At 38.1% G+C, this 21,198-nt stretch overlaps 1 protein-coding gene across 6 annotated transcripts in view; it reads right to left on the bottom strand.

Annotated features, from left to right (window-relative positions):
• lekr1 (Leucine-, glutamate- and lysine-rich protein 1) overlaps positions 1-21,198 on the bottom strand; it is a 104,041-nt gene that overhangs the window by 6,790 nt on the left and 76,053 nt on the right. For all 6 annotated transcript variants that reach the window (XM_028044604.1, XM_028044602.1, XM_028044607.1 and 3 more), the window contains 5 exons: positions 15,946-16,023; positions 14,332-14,535; positions 5,446-5,521; positions 1,533-1,676; positions 492-695 (listed from right to left, as the gene is read on the bottom strand). In XM_028044604.1, the coding sequence (XP_027900405.1) occupies positions 492-695; positions 1,533-1,676; positions 5,446-5,521; positions 14,332-14,535; positions 15,946-16,023 (706 nt within the window). The remainder of the gene's footprint in view (positions 1-491; positions 696-1,532; positions 1,677-5,445; positions 5,522-14,331; positions 14,536-15,945; positions 16,024-21,198) is intronic.

Raw genomic sequence — 21,198 nt, 5'->3', positions numbered from 1 at the left:
TCAGAAAGAGGGAAAGATGCTTCACAGTTAAAACTTTGCAAAGAGTGATGCACATCTTAATTAATCTCCCACTGATGATACAGAATGACCTCAAGCAACAATTAATCATTCTGGGTCTCTGTTAGCTTTGCACAAGTTTTTTCCATATTTTTCCATACACTAATGCTGTGACCACTTTCATTCAGGTTGATGTGCAGTGTGAGGCTTCATCCACAAATAGTGTTTTGAATAAAAGCCGAAAGTTCAGCTTTAGTCTCATCTGATCATTCACTGATCATTCGTTCCCTATTTGGACATTTGCAGCCTTAAAATGCAAATACAGGGCATGTGTTTTTGGATACTTACTCATTTAAAAAACATGAAGCCCTTCTTTCTTTCCACTTTATAATTATGCACTACTTCTTGTTGGTTGTAATAAAGTCGACTAAAGTTCTTGGTTGTGTTGTGACAAGATGTGAGCAGTTTAGGAGGTATGAACACTGTATACCCACCTCTTCTTTAAGAGTGGCGTTCTTCTCAGCTACCAGAGTTAGTTCAGATTTAACTTGGCTCAGTTTTTGTTCCCCCTGTCTGTGTTCTTCCTCCTCTCTCCTCTCCCTCGCTGCCTCTTCTGTCCTCCTCTCATCGTCTCTGCATTTCCTCTCCTGCTGAAGTTCCCATCTCAGGCGCTGCACCACCAGCCTCTCCTCCTCCAGCTAAAAACGGGGTCAATTTTAGATTGTACATTTAAACAATTAACATTTAATCCTCATTTTCACATTTCAGCAGAATTTCTGTTTTCTTGTTGTTCTTTTTCATACTAATTCAAATATTGTTTGAGGGTAACAGTAAAATTGAAATCACATTGGGCTGGGTATTTTTTGTGACCGTGATTAGTCTTTGCACAGGATGTGGCTATGAGGGAATCTGCAGTGACGAACACAGCAAGAATAGAAGGAGGAATTCAGCACTTTTCTACAAACTGGAAACAAATTAGTGATCCTGTTTCTGCTAGAACTTCAGTGTGCTGCCTTGTTACTCATATATTCATACTGTGGGTGGAAATGTATTTGAGGGCGTAGGAGGGCTGTTTGCGTGTTGCTTTTTGCAGTCTCACCTCCACTGTCTGGATTTAAAATCTCTTGAAACCACAAAATTAATCATGCTGTCTGCATGCGAGTGTGTGTGCTAAAACGCTAAAAGGCATGCAAGGTAAATAACTACACAGGCGGGATAGAGGACAGAAATGCAGACAAATTATGAGGGAAGCTGTTAGGGAGAAACTGGAAGATCTTTTTCTTAGTCCAAACTTGTTCGTAATATAAAATGAACTGTTTGGGTCTTATTTAATTAGTCTGCATTCCAAAAAATAGCTTTAATGTTGGCTAAACCTTTTAAGCTTAAAAGCTGCTATCGGATGGATAATATGTAAATTTGATACCAAGCTCAAAATTTTGTCTCCCAATTAAGGAAATGAACACTAGGCGTGTATCCCAAATACCATTATGCATGCTGCATTTTTGAGTATTTTGAATGTGGACTCCGTTATGCACCTTTAGGCGAAGCTCTGAAAGCAAAGCCTGGCTCTTTTCCTTCTCTGTCTTCAGCAGTAGATCAACCTCCCCACGAAGCTCTTCCAACTTCTTCTGTAGGTGCAAAGAACTCTGAAGTCTTTCTTCTTTCAGAGCACAAGCCAGCTGCAACATATCAAGAAAACAAATATAACATGGCTGCAGTAGGGGTCTACTTTATGAGCTAATGCTTACTTTCCTAAACCACATTGACAACAATATAGAAGCCATAAGGTATTGCTACAAACTGACAACAAAGAAATAATAGGCATACATCCTGTAACATAAAAAAGCAAGTCACTAACTCATCTAAGCATCTAGAAAAAGACTACTCATTTCATACTTATCTATGAGGAAGTATACATTTCCAGTTAGACATGTCTTAGCATGAATGTCTTATCAATGTTGAGCCTTGAAGATAAATTTGAACTGTTCTCTTTGAATGGTGATGATTTAAAACACGAACTTCATCAAAATGCTGGTTGAATATTTGACTTATCATCTTATTTGAAATGTTAAGAAGTTAAATGTTATTCATTCACCCTTGAAAATGGCCTTATTGACAAAACTTGAATATTTTTCTTAGGCTACGAACAGCTCATTTAGATTGGTTTGTTTCCTAACATAGGTTCAACTTTTAAGCATAATTTAATGGATGCTAGATGGGGTTGAAAACAGTCCCTGTTGAGGACAGGCCTCAATCCAGATAATAAACAGTCTGGTTTATTAATTTAAATCCACATTTAGATGTTTTTGGAATCATTCGCATTTTGAAACCCCCATTGTTTTTGAAACGCACATTAACAAACATTGTGTCAGAGGTTAAACCACCTAGCTGTTGACTTTTGATGAATTTTTTATGCCACTCACTTTGGGCAATGCAACAGTGGCACTGGCAGTGAAACAGGCCCTCAGCATGACACTATCACCACTATCCTTGAGTTGTAGAGTGTTTAGTTTGTGTTATTTGGCCCAAACACAATTCATGTTTATGTTATACATTGACGGTGAGACTGATGTTCCAGAACCTTCTAGTTTATGATGGATTTGAGAAGGTTTGAAAAGATTGTGTTTCATTCAATTTTAATTTCCTTTAATCTGAGGACAATTTTTGGGTCAGATTGATGACATTTGGACAGAGTTGATCGTCTATTTTAAAACGCTGATCTCAGAATGCAAAGAACTGGCTAACAATAAGCCTCTGGACTGGCCCCAACCTCAACCCTGTTAAAAATTTATGGACTAACTTGAAAGTTGACCCTGTACTAGAAAATCAGCCTGTGACTGGAGCTGCACATAAATCTGAAGAAAAACTCGCTGACCTTTAGCCAACCTCAAAACACTCCAATAATTCACTCACAGTTTGTGAATAATGACAGAAACTCAAGCGCTTACTCTCTAATAATGCAAGCCCTCAAAATGTGAGTTCTTGTCGTTGGACTTCTCCAAATGAAAATTATTTTTTTGCTACATAAGCCACCACTTTGGTCACCAGACAGCAAAGCTCTGTGTGGCATATTTTTACTCAAGCTCAACCAAGGCCACCTTGTTTCCCAACACCATTATGGAAAGTCAGAGCCACTCGATGTCAGTGTCACAGGCTAACACCACTGTGATTGTGTTAATCTCTGTGCGTGTGATTGCATGCACTTATGCCTGCAAGTGTGAAAAAAAACAGTGGATGTGGGTGTCAGAGGGAAAAAAAACCAAAACAGAGTGGCGTGTGAAAATGTGTATATTTGACCCAGTGCGTGCATGCGTGTTATGGTTTGGGTTTGAGAGTCGGTATGAGAGACTAACATTGCGTGTGTTGGATGAAATGAGAAAACACCACTTCCTTTTTGCTGTTGAAATGTACGTGTGAGGAGCATGGATGGTTTGTGTGCGTAGACCTTGTGTGTGTATGTACTCAGCTGCAGTTTGTATCTGAAAAGAGCAGCAGAGTGGCCACTTCCTCTTCATGGGTTATGCACCCATAAGAAGTCAGGAAGCCCATGATGAGAAATAACCTGCTTGGATGTCTACCGGTGTGGGAGATGTTTTCAACCATTTTCTGTGTCAGCATCAGTCTTCACACGTATATGTATTCGTGTGTTTGTCTGTGACATTTTCAAGTCTAGATGGGAAAGTTTACAGCAAACCAAACAAGTCTACCTTGAAATGTGTGATGCTGCAGAATGAGTTACAGCAGTTTCATGCTGACTCAAAGGCCTCATGTATATTGTTTAGTATACACTGATGTACCACCCTCTTTGGCTTTTTATGCAGCCAGTCTATTTTCCCCTCCAGGCAGTTCGGTTAAAATATCTCCGCACAACTGCTAACAGCTGAAACCAGATATTTACCATTGTGCCCTGTATGAAAAGACACATTAACCATTTTTTCTCACTCCTTGATATCAAATCAGACTAAACTGTTTCCATTTTAAGTCCATTGAGATTACCAAATTTGCTTCTATTTGCTAAATATCAAAAATAATTAGTTAATTTTCTTAATTACTTCCTTCTATACAGTACAATTAAATCATTTTGGAAAGTCATGATGATAGTATGGAATGGTTTTGTAAGTTTTTGACCATGAGCGGCACAACACTGGATGTGTGTTAGGACAACAAATCAAAAACGACAAACAGATCAGGGTCAGAATGGTGGACCTCTGGTGGTCTGGTGTTTCATTCTTTAGTACAAGTTCCAGATGCCAGAAGGGACATTCATCTGCTCTATCAATTATTTGCAAGTTTAAACAACACAGGGATGTACAGCCCTTCAACAATAGAGGAAGTTGGCAAGTTCTGTGTCCCTGAGGGCAACATGTTTTGATGCAACAGGTGCAAATCAACCCCAATATGCCTGAAGCTGAAGGGAGAGTTTCATCATCTGTCATGAACTGAGTTCTGTATTCCATGACACTAACGGCAACAATAAGCCTGGTTACAGTTTTCACACAGAGATAAAAACATAAACTTTTTCAGACATGTTGTTTTCCATTAAAACTAAAACTGAAGGGTTTGGCCAGAATTACAATAGTTATGATTTTGACTGAAGTACAGGGGTGACAACATCCCTGTTATGTGGGGTTTTTGCTGCAGGAGGGACTGGTACACTTCACAAAGTAGATTGCATTGTGAAAAGAGCACTAAATGAAAAATATTAAAGCAACATCCGAAGACATCAACAAAGTAGGTAAATCTCAACAACCATCTTCCTTATAAACATCTCTGTTCTTTCAAACATAAACCAGTGAGTGTTCACTTGAGATCTTTGCACAGCAGACTTTTATTTTTGAAAAACAACCTCTGAGAAGTGATGTAAAGCTAAACCTCTGAGCCTCTTGCTGCCAGACAGCATAAGACACTACAACACTGTTGGCTAATTGTCAGTGTGTGAGTATGTACTCAGATTTGTGTACATCCAATTGACTGCTGGTCTCGGAGCCCCATAATCTCATCCACATTTTGTCTTGGGATTCTCCCTATTTAAACTCTTCTGAACTAGGACAATGACTTGGATGCGGTTCCAAACGTCTGTTTACATCAGTGTAAACTGATACGCCCCAGACGCAGCTTTCAGCTCTGCTTCGCTACAGCTCTTCTTACGTTAAAACATTGCACCATAGACATTACAACTCTCCAATAAGATCACATGAGGCAATCTTTAATCAGTTACTAGTTTCCATCTTTCCAAGGCTCTTATTTCCCAGTACTTTCTGACAGAGCATCTGGTGCAGTGTTTATGTGTACTCTATGATTTGTTTTACCCAAATAATCTAGCCAATTTATATACAAACTAGTAGAATAGATGGACAAATAATGGCTGTAAGGGAGCAAACTGGGACATTTTTTGACTTTTTACACATTAAGTTCAATTCTTGTTCTTAAAATGGTTATGACCCTCACCATTGAGGCAAGTTCTTTGCTGTGGTTGTACTTCATGCTGATCATGGCTCGATCATGAGACTCAATCAAAATATCTCTGCAAATACAAACACAGCGCAGTGTTACATCATTAAAATAAAGAATAATTTGTTGCAACAGGAATTACTTATTGTCTGTAAGACTTACACATTTCCCAATTATCTAAATAAAATGTCAACAATGAACAAATTGTTAAAGGAATATACTGTAAGTGGTGACAATTACATCTGAATCTATGTTTAAATAGCAAATGCCCCAAGGATAAGTAACTCATAGCCCTTTTGATATGGAAGAAGTAAATAGTCATCAGTTCCCATAGCTAGATGGAAGTCTGCTGTATTGTGCTGAAAACAAAATTAAATATTCACTGTAACTAAATGTTTTTACTCTGTTTCTTTACATACTCTGTAGGCTTAAATAATTATTAAAGCACAGGCAGAAATAAATAAAAGACTCGAACGAGACACCAGTGAATTAACCATCTAATATACATGTAAACAGTCATGGTGAAAAGAAAGGACACCCTTTGTTAGCTGCAGATCTTTAGACTATGAATGTTTTGGTCTTTACAACTTTACAACTGGTCAAAAATTCAACATGTCATGATTCATGAAAGATAAATTGAATTTTTTTTATTTTCACTTAGTGGTCATTTTAGGTAGGTGACAAGAGGTGCAATACTGAGGAAATCTAGAGTGCTACTTTACAGCACTTTGAAGATACAGAGCTTTCACACATATAAATAGTATTGATTTTATTAACTCTATAGAATCCATCTGCCTTATCGTTAATGACTCAGGTCATTATCACGGACAAAAACATCTTGATCTGGACATCCACAGAAAGAAAAAGGTGGTGAGCAAATAAAAAATGAAATGGAAGTCAGAAAGAGAGAACAAAGTGAACTGTGGAACATGAACTTGAGGTAGCCAGAAAGAATAAACCTTATTGAATTTTTGATCTTCTGCACAAATATAAAGTGTAATTTCAGCAGCTGCTCTGGCTGATAAGATGTGAAGGACAATAAATCTCAGAGGACAAGCAGAGGAGCTGGCCGCTTTTAAGAAATGTTTAGACAGTTTTGGAGGAAAATACAAGCGGCCAAATAATCTCTGGGACAATTGAACATTTTGTTAAAACAATCAGTGCATTAAATATGTATTGTCTTGTAATCTAGCCAACTTATGTGTAAACATTGTTGGAGGGACAATAGTGCCTTTTAAAGGCACCACTAATTTCAACATTTTTTATGAAGCTTTTATATCACACCCCAACATCAAATAGTGCACAATTGTTTAAATTTCAAAATATTTTGACAAATGCAAGTTTGAAAAGTATCTTCATGCTATTCTTCAGCATCGAGATGGAAGCTGGTAATGGGTAATGGGATGATGGATGGTTTGTTGATGACTTATTAATTGTTGATGACTAGGACACCTTTCAGATGGACGACAAGACTAAACATACAGCCAGAACTACAATTGATCATATCATAATCCATATTTAGATCATATCATAACCCATGTGGTGGAGTACAAGAAAGAAGTTTTCTTCAATGTTTTGACGCACAGGAGATGAATATATATTTACAAAAACCTTCCACTTTTTCGCAATTATTCACAGTTTTGTCCTTCACATAAATCTTATTAAAATATATTAAAATCAGGTTGTAATGTAAGAAAATGTAAAAAGTTAAACGTACAATCTATCTCTCTTAGGCACTGTGTTTTGTGTCACAATATTTGTCAAAAAGGAACCATCTTGGTTAAAAAAAAAGTGTGTGGTGACATATTTGTGTCCACACCTCTCACTGTGCATATATCTGATGAAACATCACATAACCTACAACGTAATAAAGAGCCGCCACCACATTCCCTCTCTTCTAAGTCAGGGCAGACATAATATTGTTCACTCCACTAGCTCTGGCTAATCACATCAGCCTACTGACCGCGTGCACGCACAGGGAGAAGCGCAAAAATAGATGCAGCCAAAGGTTTCTGCATGAACGCTCCCAGAGAGTTGCAAGTTTGATGCCAAGGTCTGACTCCCTTTCAAATGTTGCTCGGTCCTCATTAACAAGAGACAAGAGATGTGAGAGGAGATGGAAGCAAAAGAGGAGTCGTCACTGTGAAACCATCTACTGGAGTGTAAAATGTTATTTTAGATACGTTTGGCATAGTTGCTGTGAAGTTTACACTGCTCTGCGATAACATTTGGTGTGTTGGCACGTGTATATGTGTGTGTTCAAAGCACAGAGCCATCAGGGATTTCATAGTTAAGTCCTTTCTAGAGAAGAAACCCCAGGATGTGAGGATTTGACAGATTTATGAAGTCAAAGCCTTTTTAATATGTATCAAACTGCTGATGCATATAATATCTCTGTGTGTCTGCATGTGGGTGGGTTGGAGTGCCTGAGTGTGTACGTGTCCTGTCAGATATAACTCGCCTCTGATTATCAAAAACTGGAGATCTCAGGAAAGATAAATGCAACAGTAGTTTTAGGATCAACTTTGAGCCTATGTGTGTGTGTGTGTGTGTGTGTGTGAGACACCCCGCACCCACCCCAGGGAGCATGAGGGTGCGTGCAACTTTAGCCCTCAGAAGGAGGTCTGGGGGGATTATAGGGTGGAATGATGGGAAAATCTGGGAACACTCTTTCATTTGCTCACACGCCAGGCTGCTTTTAAGGACTGGTGAGTGTGTATGCAGTCAGAGAACATGTGTGTGAGCGGCTGATGCCTCTTCAAAAAAAGCACATTCCTTGTTTCTGCTCTGGATGCTGATAGCATCTACTTTATGGGTGCACATGCAGACAAAAGTCTGCCCTGCTCAAGGGAAGTTTTAAATAGCTCACTGTTCGTGAATCAACAATGAGGATCGGGAGTTATCAGGAGTCTCTCCTGACATTATGTGTCCCCCAGGATTTATACTTAGGGACACAGCTTTCCACCTGAAAAGGATGAGGAATTTTCTTTCACTAACCCAGAATTTCAAAGCAGAAATGTGCTGCCTTGTAAAAGAAAAAATGGACCCCATTTTATAGCAATATCAATTTATGATGTGTGAATAAAAAAGGACTGAGAGCCATAATAAAAGTCAAGATCCAGACAAGGATGATATAATACTTTCCACAAGAGCAAAAAGGAGAGAACTTGAAAAGCAGAAAAAGCGTGAAGCAAACATAGATGAAGGCGTTATCTTGAAACCACGTCTCCGTGGAAGGGTGGATGGGCTGGAGAGCTTCTGAGGGACATCATTTCAGTCACAAAAATGCAGCTGCCTGAAACCACTTGAAACAAGTCCTCTCACATTTAAAAGATGGATGAGTAGGCAAATAAACTTCTGACCTCTCTTGACTTTTAAATCTTTTACTCTTTCAACTTATTGCGGCTTTCATTGGTTTTTCTTCCTCTCCCAGCTCTTGCCCTCACTCACCCTGTCCCTCTGTTTTCAATTCTGTCACTTTCTCTGAATCCAGGGCATGCTGAGGCGCCTCTCTTGTGTGCGTGTAGAACGTGTGCAGCCCCAGAGTCACGTGCTTTTCATGCAAGAGCTGGTGATGTAACTTCTCAAACTAGTCAAGGCCCACCTTCCTCCTCCTGGCCTCCTTTCTATCATCTCTCCTTTCCTGCTTCATCTTATCATCCAACTGTCCATCATGGCTGTTTCATGTCTCTCATCAGGTTTTCTATTGTATCACCCCTCAGTCTTTCAGTAGCCTGGGGGAAGGGTGACCTGGTGGTTTTTAAGGTTGTCTTTTCACAGTCACTTCACAAGTGATTTTCATCAACAGCTTCTTCATTAAGATTCCTAACTGTAGCTGCACACAGACCAACAGATGGGGAGAAACTATTATTTCAGTAATTGTAACTAAAGGACTATTTTATTTTATTTTTTACCAGGAGTAATTTGGTTACATGCTGGTTTAACTTGAAGCAAAAATTACAAATCTAAAGACTTCACTTCTGTCAGTTAAGGTCAAAGTTCAGGATTTCACAACATAAAATCCTCTATACTGCCATTACAGACTCAAGTTCCAGCCTGATGACCTTTGTCGCATGTCTTCCCTTCTCTTACAACTCACTTTCCAGTCTGACCCCTCTCTAATAAAGGCCACTATACAACCTTAAAAAAGAACAAACTTTTCATAGGTTAACTATATCAAACTGTTGATAATGTTAGGATTTATTATCCTCTGTTAATGTTAAACTGTTAATGATTGTTCAGAGAATGCAAGACAATTTTCATAGATGTAATAATGACATCCGGTGCATATATAACATCACCACAATCAGTTATCTTTACTTTAATTCCATATAAAACATCTAGGATTTTTATTGAAATATTTTGATTTAACTATTTATACCAAGCATTATGTGTGTTCGGGTGTAATTTTAAACTGCAGCTTAAGATGCAATATGTGGTGCAAACGGACAACTTTTACTTTCATTTACGTGCTCGAGCAGGATCTTTACTAAAATGTTTAATTTTTAAGGAAAAGTAACAACTGAAAACTACTGAAACTGCCATGGCACACACATCTCCTGTGGTGACAAAGACTGCCTAAGTCACGGGCGATCAGCACTTCCATCCAGAAGAGAAAATGGGTAGATTAAGCTACAAAAGTACTCCACACAAAACTAATGCAAGAATAACTGGAAATGATGACATGGAGAAGGACTTAGATAAATTCAATCTACAGCCTGAAAAAGCATCAGGTTTCACGTAACTTGTAACAGCAGTGAAATATGAACAGTGTATGTAGATAATAGTACTATTATGACAATCTATTGCATATTTGTTCTTTCCTTGACATCAGACATTTTTGCACCTTCTAGTTTGTAGATTATTCACTTTGCGATGCCTAATACTTTATAAATGCATTTAAATATGACACACATTATACCCTACTGTTTAAGTTTTTTTATTTTTTTAAAGCAATGTTTCAGCACACAAATCTTCCATTGTGTTACAAATCCTCTGATGTCAGAACCCCATAACTAACAGGGGTGGGTTATTTTCAAGTCTCTTTAGACTTATTTTCCGCGTACAAGAAAAAAAATATTGTCACATTTGGGATTTGATTCTTTTTGATGTTGTATACCCACTCCAACCATGACCTTAAACTGAGAAACCTATTGAACCGTGACTTATTTGTACTATTACAACAGTCTCAGACATTGTGCAAACATTCCCCTGGAAGGCTAGAAATTAACTTTGTGCATATATAATATATAATATGGGATTTCTTCTTCCAAAAAAGGCATCTGTCATCGCAAACATGATATAACTATTAAAGAACAAAAAACTAATGACCACATACCAGGTTACATCTGTGATGACTTAACCTCAAATACTATTTACTGTAGCAGAAAGATACATACTGTACTTACAGGAAAGCTCCAGCTTTAGGAATCCATTATCTACACTATATAAGAATGTTTTCAGTGAATCTAAAAGATAGGTTACCAATCTTTTGAAGAATGTTTAGCAATTAAAACTTCATGGCCTTGTTAATCATATGTGGACTTATGGAGCAATCCTACTGCGATACTGTTCACTGATGTGAATTCTAGAAGCTAAAAGGCAGTTTTATCTTAAACGTGAAGTTTGTGTGCAGAGAACCACAGAGGAAACTCTATAGGTTTTAAATTATTTGTGATCCTGGGGAGTGAAAAAGAAATCCTTTCATGCAAAAATTTGTTTCTAATGTGAACTTAACCTACTCAACCTCAGCTTGCATTACTCTCCAGCCCTTTATACTTTCTATTCTAAGGGGAAAACTGCTGAAAAGTCAAGGAAATATTTATGTGTAGAAACATTTTACAGCGTTTCTGTTTCTCCTATCAATTATTTATATTCCATTTAAATGTCACTCTGTCACAGTCATTCTTATGATGAATCATCTCCCAGTGAATCACGGTACTGTAATCCACTTCAAAAAGGCTCACAAGCCATAAAAAACATAAAAACATTCTTGAACCACAAGGCTAAAAATATTTGTAGCATTCTGATGTTTTTTCAATTGGTTTAAAAAAGCCTGAATCTGCATTTCAGGATTATTGCTGACATTTTTTGATTACAGCAGGCATGCTAAAAATGCCAGGAGAGGTCCTGAAAATCCCATGTATTTATTTTCATGGAACATTGATGATTTATAATTTTAGGAACAGCTGAGTAAAATTATTAATCTAAGAGACCAAAAGCTTTACAGAAGTGGATTTCATCAGGAACCCATGCGCTAATTGTCCAAACCCAAATACTAGATTTGGAGTCTAATTAAGGCAAGTCCAGTAAGACATGCGGCTGTGATTTGCTCAGTCATTAAAAAATGCCCGTTTTTATATGACCAATTAGCAAACAGTATTGTGACAGCATGATCAAAATATTGGACTACTGCTCAAGTAAAAACTGAGCAATAGTCTCTGTTAGAGATTTTTTGGTATTATCATTTTATTCTTACTCTAGTTCACCCTAAGTCTATAGATCTTAGTGATTTTCTGTTTAAAGTGATTTTCTGTTTAAAGTGTTCTCTTCTTTAAATGACCTGGAGGTCACTACTGTCTGTTCAACTTTACGAGAAATAGATAACACTGAGTTTCTCAGACTTTAAACCCTTTTGCAAGAACACCTCCTAATTTAATCAGTCGTATATTGTTTTCTTGACAGTATTGACCGAGATTTGAACCGGGCTCAGACCTTTGATCAGATATCACATCTGGACCTGGGTTGTTAGATGTTTGGGTTAGAAGCTTTACGACCTCTGTTGTTTTTCCTGACTGCCCCCTTGCCTGTCCTTCTTTGACAATAAAAACAGGAGTTTTTGTGAGAACAGGTCAGAACGCTCTGTAGAATTGATCGGAGGAGAGGTTTTGATAGAGCGTTCTCCTTTTGCAAAAGCTCTACATAAAATTCATATACGTTGTCTGTGGTTCTTTCTTTTATTTAGGTTCGAAAGGAAAATACCTTTCAGTCTCAATTTTAATGTCTGTATTTCAAATAAATGTTAAGATACTGCTCGTTTTTTAAAGAAATTTTGAAGCAACAGTGGCCTTTATTGACTGTGTTCACACAAGAAAGGGACAAAGAGAAAGGGGAAGACATTTAGCAAGGATCTTGAACCTTGTACGGTTATATTACGGGATACCAGCTGTGAATGGAGTCCATGCTCTGCTGCTATACCTCTCAGTGTGAACTGCTTGGTCCAGATAGAACCTTAGTGTGTTACAGTTCCTAAGGGAGATAGTCTCTTTGGTCATTCATCAAAACAGATACTTTAATACAGCAGCACATACTGTAACTGATGCAAACTTTTACAAATTTCATAAGCCTTTCAAGCTGCGCTACGATTTATTAACTTGGTCTTCAAGCTCATGGGTGGTGATACATATGAGGAGCTTACACACCAGGCACACATTCTGGTGTGCCGATGGTTTAGTCGATGGAGAAGCTGTTGCACTCGGCCCTTAGTCACGCAGCATGCTGATGTTTTGCAGTGCCACTAATGCCTCAAACTATGCCATATCAAATGTCTTCTCTACCTCTTCTCCTCTCCAGTCAGACAGATCAGCTAGGCGTGCAGCCTGTACACCACTTCCAGGCGTACAGGAAATGGACCTGTAAGTGTTTACAGGTTCGCTGTAAACACTTACAGTGTAAACATGAATGAGCGCTACAGCGCCAGCTGGCTGACTACGAAGAGTGGGGATCAGAAGAATTCGTCCGATAAATCTCAGCCTACGAAAACAAAAAGCTTCTGTGGCGCTTATTAAAGACTCAACAAAAAAAAACATTGTCCCCCACTAGTGCCACATGAATTAAATTTCCCTGTTTGTCTCTCACATCCAGCAGAGAGCTGCACAGTGCTGTGGCTCTAGCTCGTCATGCAAGGCAGGACCAAGGGGTTATGGGGCCTTAAGCAGAATATGAGCTAGGGGCCCCTCTTGCTGTTAAGAACATCACCACCACTAGTTTCAACACAGATTTGCTAGAGTTTCATAGGCTGAGCTTTACAGTAATCACTGGTAATTGGTTATTATTTACTGATACCTACAGTATGTGTGAACAAAGCAAGCTCAAACACAAATATTAAACTGTTAGCATCAGATTGTAGCTATGGTAACAATTTAACTATGAAAATTATTCTTTGCACTTTTACAAAGTAAACTTGCAAATTAAATCTTAAATTTAAATATTAAGATATTTAAGGTGTTTTCACACCCGATAGTCCACTGTGAAATAATTAGAGCACAGTAAATATTTCCCAGTTGACCAAAATAAATTCGAACCAAGCCGTTATGTCAGGGGCGTTTAGTATTTTCAATGTAATGAAAAGCTGATAATAAACTATAAGCACAAGATTATTGAATAGTCTGCGTTGTGAAAGTGGTGTTAGACTCATATAAGCATCAGGGTTCAATTCTTTTCTTCAAGATTTATGCAAAGTTTGGTCCCTTTGACTGATTTGTGTTATATTGTTCCAAACCCAAATCTGTCCTCTCGGGCTGAACTGAGCTGTAAATATTTACTGACCTGTTTCGTCACTTAGGCTGACCCATCTCTTCAGACTATTAAGAGAACACCAGTACACAGTTGTGGTAAAGCTGTTCTATGAACAAAACTAGTCAAAATTTATTGAAGTAAATGACAATATGGATGATTCTGACAGGACTACAGATGGCTCATTAGTTTCTTATTGTAAAAGTTTTGTAAGCCAGTCTATGCATAAGCAGCTGAATATAAGGCGAATTGGCATTAATAATAATCATTATATTCAGAATAAAGTATAGGGTAGAAGTGAACAGATAAAAACAGAATAGAACACAAAGGAGAAACAACAAGAAAGCAGAAGAATCATGAATCAATTACCTTTCTTTGATCAGCTCCCCATTTTCCTGCTGAATCTTTTCCAGAACTTCCCTAGTTTGCATCACTTCCTCTCCAGCTGCATGCCACTTCTGGTTTAGTTCTTCCTCTCTTTGCTCCCATGACAACAGCTGCTTCTCCATGGCATCACACCTTTGTTGACATAACAACCACTTCTTATTTTTCTCCTCTACTTCCACTGTTAATCTGTTGATAAAGAGACAAAGGTTGAGAGTTGCACAAACATGTCTGTATTACATTATTCTGGGAGGAAGTGCTCTTTTCATCTGTATTTAAACAGGACATGTTTTCGCCTGTTCTGAACAACCACCCATGCTTGCACACCTGCAGGTGCACCATTATTCTGCACTGATAGGTCAACAGGTAACTGATGAAAGCCAGCTCTGTTACATCAGGATAAAACCATCCAATATCTTTGCAAATTTTTTATTAAAGTACATAAGACACAGACATGGTAAAACTGGGGCAAACCATATTTTAAAAAATACTTTAGCAATCCAAAAAAGGAAGTTGCACCTCTCATTATCCAAGTTTATTCAGTCATTCCACAGTTATATTCAATTAATTAGAATATTTGTTTGTTTTGTTTTTTTTTGGTCTTATGAAATTTTTGCAATCCTGCAAGAATAAGAGTGAGATAATGGATGAATACATTTTTGATTGTTTTTTTCTTCCTTGTTTGTTTGTTGACCATGAAGTAATGACGTCATATTTTCTAATAAATATGTTATTAATTAACAAATGATATGAATCAGATTTTTTTTTTTTTATAAACAAACAAGCATGAGGCTTTTAGACATTTTACATCTAATGAATAATTTGTTGCAGGATAAAAGAGAATAGGTGTGGAGGCTTGACCAGATTAACACTGTTCAGACACTTATGGTCACCGTTTTTAGGAAATTGGAAAACTGTTGTCTTCTCACCCTCACACAGTCTGAAACTGCATCCATCCCCGCTGCTATTATAGATTGAGCTTTATTGGAGCCATGGGGTTAGATCAGAGACTGCTGTGTGGGATGGGAAATAAATTGACAGTGTAACTGAACACTCCAAGCTGCAAGCAGTCTAGAAAGGGAATACCAGCAGATAGCATGTGAAAAAATATACACCCTGCATGCATCCAGTGCCTGCAAGTGGAAGATGAGAGGCCCCTGCACTTATACGTGTCTGTGGGCGTGCACATGTGGATTGGGAGTATGTGACACACATGTGCATGTCTGTATATCAGCGCGATGCTGGCTAATCAAAGCATATCTGCAGCAACGTACATGCTTCTGGGCACTGATGAGAGTATGTGAGAAACACAACTCCACGCCAGCTAAGAAGTGCTTCCATCTGTTGCACCAGCCTCACACGAGACTCTGCAGCATCACAAGCACTTAACGGAGCCTAAGATCTCCTCAACTAATTTAAGAAATGCTAACGTACCCACCTCTCTCGGGGAGGCAATAGATCTGGAAGTGCATGGGAGGACAGGAATAAGACGATGGTTAGGAGAATGACTGGGATGAGTAAAGGGATCGTGTGGGAGAAGCTAAGGGAATTTATTGCTCAGTGTGTGGGAAACACAAAAAGAGGGAAAGGCCGATAAACCTGTGCAGCTTCCATCCGTATTCCTTCTCAGCCTCCTCCTGTTTAAACAGCTGCTCATCCCACTGTGTCTTCTGTTCCCTGCAGACATACAGTACAACAATAACGTGGTTGATCAGTTTATGTATATGCATTAACAAGACAGTGACAAAAACTCAAAAACGATCATATTTTTCTCCTTTCCTGAAATTTAGATTCATTTGACCCCGGTGTCATATCGAGGCAGAAGGACACACATTTATTCCCTGAGCTTGCTTTTAAATCCCAAGTGACACTGAGCCAGATACCAAATCCATCTAACTGGTGTCCTGACTACTCCCAGGCTTGTATCCTTGTGAGGAAGAAGCCAGCCTTAACAATGGATCCTCCCACAGGGATCAGCAAAAGTTCAAGACAGCTTCACGTATATCCTAACTCCTCATGCTTAAAAACTGCTGCGGGCTGTTTTCTGATGGCTAGATTGGATAGTTTTTCATGTTATTTTGCACCTTAAATACAAAAGTTTCACTGTGTTTAAAATAAAATTTCTTTTTCTTTCTGTAGCTGCACCTTGACTCTTTAGAAGGGACACTGAAAATCATTTATAAATTCAAATCTACATGGATTGACAGCAAGTGCACATAGACCAACAAACACATACAAACACTTTCACATATGCTATCAGACACACACACACACACATGCCCCCGCCCACAAACACACTTTACCCTAACCCTACTAACCCTGTCAGCTTCTCAACCTAATTCCCTCTCTGACGGCATGGTCAGTTGGCGTGTATGTGGGCGTGTGTGTGTGTGTGTTACTGACTGTCTAGCCCTGTGACCTTGCAGCCGCACGCAATGAGGATACAGAGTGAGAGGACCAGCATGTCTAAGCTCACAGGCAGACAGCCTGTTTTCACTTCCAATTTCACAGATTTTTTTGATAACTGTCTTCAGATTTTAGGTGGATTCAAAAGAGCTGCACTTTTATTAAAAAATATGTTGTTTTTTTTTTACATTTGTTGAAATTATTATTATGTCGTGACAGTATGAGACAATCTGTGAAAAACTTTAGCTCTGCTTCCTCCCAGTGCTTCCAGTACTAACTGCTGGAATAAATCACACAGTCAGAAACAACCAATCAGAGACAAGAGGAGGACTTTAGCGCTATCAATCACTCTCGCGTACGCACCACTCACATCACTCCCCTCCCTCTTGCTCTCTGCTACACTGCAGCCGATTCATCACAACATAGCCTGTCACAAATGCTAAAACTAGTTAGCGTAGCCACGGATGACGGTGGTTAAATAGTTTTTCTGATTGGTTGTTTTTGACAGGGAGCTGCATTTTTGCAGACCACACTGGGAGGAGGTGGAGGAGCATGCTTTTTTTTCCACAGATTATCCATCTCATACCATACTGTCATGATATGGTGACAGTTTTAACAAATATGGAAAACAAAATTTTTGTAAAAATTATATATACTGCAGCTTTAAACTGTGAGAACGGCTTATGATTTTCTATACAAGACATTCAAGATGTAATAACATGAAGTTACAGACTGAAAACTGAATGAATAAGCACAAAATCCAGATGACTTTAAAGGTACCTTCGTTAACTACACTTGCCAAAAAATGCTATATACATAAAAATGACTTAAAAGAAATTTTACATTCTAATTTAAATGCCTTGGATTGGGCCTCAGTCACTTTAAAAACTCTTGCTCTTTCTGAGACTTTATCTTCAAGAAGTCATCACAATATTGTGCCTCTACTAACAATTAACAATGTTTTTATCAGGTATGTTTTTGATGAGGGAATAACATTAGAAGATCAAAAAAGTTGATTTTACATAATACCACCTTTTTAAAGAAAATCCCGTTATTGATGACAGATTCTAAAAGGAACCAGTAATTATCCCCTTTGTGTCGTCTTATCAACATACTTGTTTCTAATGCAAGTAGATGTATCAATCAGTCAAAGAATGCACCGCAGAATTAAAAAAACTGAGATAAACAGGGCGATGTGCCTCTGCTGATTCTAGAGCGGAGAAAATTCAGGTGACAGTGCAGTTTAAAACTGTGGCAGATCAAGCACTCTATATAAAAATACGCTCAACAAAATACAAAGAAAGTCTCATGAACGGGAGGAAAAAAACCTACTCATCAAAACGTAATTTCTTTGAGATTTCGTGTTTACTTTATGATAGATGAAGAGAAACAAGACGGTTTTGATTTTCTTTGAATTCAATACAACAAAACAGGCTAAAAAAAGAATTTTCTGAAGGGCTGTGACTGATTAAATCTAACCGAGATAAACCGTCACGTAGGAAATTTAAAAAAAAGGTTTTATGTTCGTGTGCAAATGTGTGAGGCAGAGAAGATAAGTTCAGTTGCACCTGAGACCAATAGGTAAATTACTGCAGATATTCTCACACTCACACTTTAATGTATAGATGTGCACACACACCCCTACACGCCCACACACCAACAGAAAGAGAGACAGTCAGCGTGCAGCAGTCTTATGAAAACAAGCCGTTTCACATCAATCACATCTATCCTTTGCTCTTTCTCTCTTGACCTTCAATCATTCCACCTCACACTCTTTCATCCATCCTCCCTTGTTCAGGGCATCTATGCTTTCTTTCATCTATTCCTCCCTTGCCTCTAATCCATCCTTTAAACTGAGCCCACGTCTGCCATGTGTTCATCCCGTGATGAAAGGATCAGCTCAGTGATTCCTGCCAATCAGAGCGCAGCTGGAACCTTCCTATCACCATTAACACACATGTCAGCCAGAAGTTACATGTTTGGAACGCTCCGCTGGGAAACTCCTGTCAAGTCTGGAACATTCATAGTTGCCCATCAAGCCAAGAAATACTCCCAGTGATATGAGATATACTTCACTTCTTAAAAGCTCTTGTAAGTACACAAGATTTTTTCAAGTATTAGAAGAAAATTGACAAAAGAAATGATACACCGAAGTCTTGAAGAGTGTGTAAGTGGATGTATGCGTCAATAGTCTGCACTCGAACATTCCTTAGACAGTGTGCTTGGATCAGATAAATTCCACAGCCTTGCTCTGTTCTCGCCATGGCAGAAATGTGTGTGTACGTGTGTGTTTCCAAAGCAACGGACTGGCGCCACAAAAAGACAACAGGTGCTGAAAACTCGGTCGATGGAGGTGGTGGGTGAGGGGTGGGGTTAAAGGTTGGGAAGCTGTTATGGCAACGCTTACACACAAACAAACTTTTTGTTCACGAATGTCAAACCGAAGAATCCAAGGCTTGGGATGCTCTGCAGCTTATGTGGTACAGAGTGGGACTAAGAACAAACATGATATGCATACTCTCTCACACACACATACGCAGACACACATGCATATAAAAAGGTTGTGGGTGTTTAAACATTCAACCAATAAGAGAAATGGAAAGAAAAAGGTTGATCAGAAATAAAAGAGACATTTTATTTAGTTTAATATCATGCAGCACCTATCACTAAATATACATTTAGTAATATGTATAAATACTAATGAAAAACAGGCAGATCTGGCTATGTAAAGACCTTTGATGCCACTGAAAGTTAACACTTCATAATCTGCCCCAAACTGGGGTTAAACAGGTTAAGAAAGCTGAAACAATGTTACAAAAAGATTTCACCTAATACAAGAAAAGCCATCATTTGTGTTTAAAAACATATGCATATATTATTGTGCATATTTTAAATGCATATCTTGCTTCTGTAAACAAAGTTTTAATGCAGAGAACTTTGCTGAAGTGCTAGGCCAATGCTAGCATTCTCTGTTTTGATGTGACTCATTGAATTTGTCTCATGACATTGCAATACTGTTTCAGGTAATTGTGTTCGGACCAAAGGACAAAGAAAAAGTTTCTACTTCATAAACCAACCATTGAGTATCTTATATTTTCTGTGTACTGGTCCTAAACAAAAATCTAAGGCAGTTTTCAAAGGCAGAATTAATCCAAAGATACATCTTTGGTAAATTTAAAGTTATCCCGAGATCTGCATCAGCAATTTTGTTTATGCCGTCAGCAAGTTACATTTTTTCCCCTTCATTATCTTACATTTTACCCTCTCCCCTCATCAACTCCACAGAAAACATCTAACATGTCATATCTATACATATACAGTATATTGCAAGTGTCCTGATGGTGAAACAAGTTGCACAGTGGAATAGTCCTGGTCTGAGTGTGAGACCCTTCTTTCTCTTACTAAATGAATTATCACAAACCCACATATACTTATCACTTAATAAAGTCTAAGACTTTAGCTCATGTGCATCATCCTCTTTCACACAGAATTTATTGTGGAACAAGGCCATATATACATATGGAGAAAGTATACTTATCTATACTTTCCCCAAAGTATACATATGTCCATATGGCTGCATGGGTTGCGTGAGATTGCAAGTTTCCAATTCATCCTCACTGATCCCTGTGTTAGATGGATGTTCAGGTTCCACAGCAGATTGCAGGAAACCGCATTTGTGTCAGAAAAACTGTACAAGCTGTGTCACGCAAATGACCAGGAGGTCAGTTCTGCAGAGACAGTAACCTACTTTTTGATTCAAATCTACTTAATTAGGCTAAAAATAAAACTCAACCCAAACAAAAATACAGGTTTAAAAGTAATGTAAGTAGTTTATTCTACTAAATGAGCCTCCAAAGGCTCATTCAGTGGATCATAAGACTAAGCAATCAAATGTCAAAAAGCAAAAAATGTCATATTATTGCAAGAAAAAAAGAAGAAAAAATAAACAAGGTGACAAAGATAAATTTTTTTCAGATAATTTTCCTCTATTCCTCCATGCACCATTATGTTGTTATTTCACTGAAAACAAACAAGTTGTAGATGTTTTTAAAATGTGAAAAGACCTGCAATAACCTGGTTGCTGAGGATCAAAATGTCATTTTGTAAAACAAGGTATCTGTATTCCTAAATTGCCATTTTAATTGTATAGATACCTTTCTCTTTCTTGTCTGCTTCTTGCTATTCGTCTAAGCAAGTGAAAGATTATGAAAGATTTTTTGTACCCTTACCAAGTATTTACAGGACACAATAAAGCTACGCAGACTTAATTACAAGTCATGACTAATTATCATTCCTTGCAAACGCTAAGTACAAACACCTTTTTACATTTTTGTAGACCACTGTTACTCTTTTTAAAATTAGGAGACATTAAGTGAAAAAAAATGTTCTTCATCTGTGTACTCAGGTCATGAAGATCTTTAAAGTGCTGGTTATCTGGGAGACTCA

The sequence above is a fragment of the Xiphophorus couchianus genome, chromosome 18 (assembly GCF_001444195.1).
Source record: "Xiphophorus couchianus chromosome 18, X_couchianus-1.0, whole genome shotgun sequence".
Lineage (NCBI taxonomy): Eukaryota > Metazoa > Chordata > Actinopteri > Cyprinodontiformes > Poeciliidae > Xiphophorus > Xiphophorus couchianus.
Note: the sequence above shows the minus strand (reverse complement) of the source record. Positions and strands in the feature narration are given on the sequence as shown.